Raw genomic sequence first — 2,770 nt, 5'->3', positions numbered from 1 at the left:
AACGAATCAATGTTTCTCTCTCTCTCTCTCTCTCTCTCTCTCTCTCTCTCTCTCTCTCATCAATGAAACACATATCCTTTGGTTGAGGATTTAAAAAAAAGGATAATGTATATCTATGTCGTGACATAAAAAGTTGTTCAACTTGATATGGTGTTGATATGAAGAGAAAAAACAAACTAAAATCTTGTGCAACATTTCATTTTTCTAGAAAATGTTTATGACTACAATAGGAGAAATTATGCATCACAGACAGTATTCTAGTTCTTATGTGAATTTAAGGACTTACTAAAAATATTTGCACATACCAGAGTTTTCAAAGTTGGGGAATCAGACTGAATTAGTAAAAGTTTAAATTACAGATGTAAAGCAGTATGGCTCTACATTTTTAAACAGTTCATAAAAAGTTTTACTAAATTTCTAGGTAGGAGTAAGTCTATAATGAATATTTAATCAATTCTAAACAATAATCGCCTGTTCAGTAATAAAAATAATATGTATTTTTATTTGCTGGTAATTTTTTCCATTTCTTTATCTCCTGGCAAATTCTTTATTGAGAGTGTAAATGCCCATCAAGGATGATCAAAAATGCTAAAAGTGGAGACTCCAAACTGAGGAAGCTTTTACTCCGTTAATCACTGGAATTTTCCTAAACCCCGTACTGCGGAAGAAACTGTTTCACAATGAACCCCGGGAGGTTTGGCCACCGTTCAGAAGTCCTCTTCCTCATTTGGGCTTCAGCATTTTACATGCGCAAACATAGAATCATTAGGAATCTCCCCGCTTAGTGCAATACAGCAAGAGCCCCCTTTGAGCTCTCCAGGCCTGTCTAGCGCCCCCCTTGTCAAATCAGGGTGGGAGTGTGGACCCAGCAGCACATCTGTCTCCACGGCTCCTCAAGGCCGCTCGCCCGCAGTGATGTCTGTGCGCCTGCTGTTTGAGTCACCCATTCCGTGCAGCACGGGGATGCCATGATATGGCCTGTACTGTTTAACCCTTTTCGGTCCAACGTCCAGGCTGACTCGACAGACCAGGCGCTAGGAGCAAGTCCAAGGTGGAGCTGAGGTCGACACCGCAAACCGCTGCGATTATATGCATTGTCAGTAAGGTGCTGGGTTGCATGTGGGGAAATGTTTCAAAAGATACTACACTATGAAATGTTTTAAAGAATCAACTCTTGGATGGAACATACTTAATAATATAACCAGTGAATTTTTGGTTTAAACTTTAAAATAAGAACATTAAAAAGTTCAACATTCAATCCGTCAATTAATTTGGACCAGACTGTTTGAATTCCAAAAATAAAATTGGACTGCAAAGGGTTAAGAATTAGTGGTTGGTGGCGGCATCACCAGAGGCCTCTGCTGTGATTGTCCCCCTCCCCCGTGGGCTCCGTGCCAGCTGGATCCCTGGCATCACTGGATGTTCAGCACCTCGCAGGGCGCACTGTGCTGGGTCCCAGGTCATTTCATTCCGTCTTTCCCCAGGGAGGCCAGTGGTGTACCCCTCTTTCACAATGAAGACAAGCCAGGTTTCCTCAGGCACACAGCGAGGTTAGGAGCAGAAGCAGGCTTTGGGCTCAGGTTTGAGGCATTCCGAAACCCACACTCTCTCTGTTTCCACTCTTCCTCTTGAATTTTGGGAACAAAGACATTCTTGTATAAGACACTGATTATATAGGAGAATGAGGTGTTTCTTTAATTTTTCAGATTGAATTTTTGAATGTTGTAAGCAGTGTTTATGTAAATCAGTCATAGACACTGCAGGTAAAATTATCCAATCTGTCTTTTTTCCCCCTTGAACAAAGCAAACTTATGGAATTGTGATGTGATTTTTTTTTCCCAATTAAATTTTTGTAGGAAATGGCCAAGTTCACTCCTGGGCACTAGTCACAAGCCACGCCTTAGACACCGCGTGGGGAATAGCAAAGGGGTCCGTGATGTTGGCAGTTTCCTTGCTGGTGGCCACCCTCTGCTACTTCCGAAGGCTGCACTTCCATTTAGGGCACCGGCTGAAATGGTAGGTGGTTGTAGCATCTTCAGATTTCTAAAATATCCTTGTCCCAATTTTGGAATTATTATTTTCTTTGTCTTTTAGGTGGAGTGGATATCTGCAAAGAAAATTCAAAAGTAAGTGTTTTCATGTGTATCTTTCCTTATTTTTAAGGCGCAGAGAGGTTTCAAGAAGGAAGAGGAAAGGGAAAATTAACTGCCTTTTATTTTTCCTTTGGTTCAGGGAACCTCAGCGTGGAGGCAGAAGTTGATTTACTCAGCTATTGTGCAAGAGAATGGAAAGGGGACACGCCCCAAGCCAGGCTGATGAGGAAGGTGTGTCTGTTTGTCAAGGTCATGGAAGATGGAGAATGCGTGTGTGAAAAAGTCAGAGAACAAATATTCCATTCTGCTTTATGGACCCAGTGATACCAAAAGTGGCACAAGGGACAACGGTGGCTCTAATTGAAAAGCTAAACAGTTGCTAGGCCATTGGCTTTGGGCCTTTTACCTACACCCAGTGCCTTCGAGAACGGGGGTGAACTCAGTCTGTGATTTCAGAAATCTCAAAATCGGCTCTTTTCGGCTCTCCTGGCCAGGCCTGTGAACCCTCTGCACTGAGGGGAGATTTCTGTTGTTGCAGGATCGGTCCCCTTAGCAAAAGTATTTAGAGGATTTTTAGAATTTTCCATTGGATCAGTTTTGGTAAACATCCCCAGCAGTGCTGCCTAGCCTTGTCACTAGCCAAAGAAGAAGACGGAGAAGAAGAAGAGAAAAGGAGG

At 42.6% G+C, this 2,770-nt stretch overlaps 1 protein-coding gene across 1 annotated transcript in view; it reads left to right on the top strand.

Annotated features, from left to right (window-relative positions):
* FAM105A (family with sequence similarity 105 member A) overlaps nt 1-2,770 on the top strand; it is a 10,412-nt gene that overhangs the window by 1,103 nt on the left and 6,539 nt on the right. Inside the window, exons 2-4 of the mRNA XM_006769479.2 lie at nt 1,857-2,016; nt 2,095-2,126; nt 2,233-2,361. Coding sequence (XP_006769542.1) covers nt 1,857-2,016; nt 2,095-2,126; nt 2,233-2,361 — 321 coding nt within the window. The remainder of the gene's footprint in view (nt 1-1,856; nt 2,017-2,094; nt 2,127-2,232; nt 2,362-2,770) is intronic.

This window comes from Myotis davidii, unplaced genomic scaffold (assembly GCF_000327345.1).
Source record: "Myotis davidii unplaced genomic scaffold, ASM32734v1 scaffold143, whole genome shotgun sequence".
Lineage (NCBI taxonomy): Eukaryota > Metazoa > Chordata > Mammalia > Chiroptera > Vespertilionidae > Myotis > Myotis davidii.
Note: the sequence above shows the minus strand (reverse complement) of the source record. Positions and strands in the feature narration are given on the sequence as shown.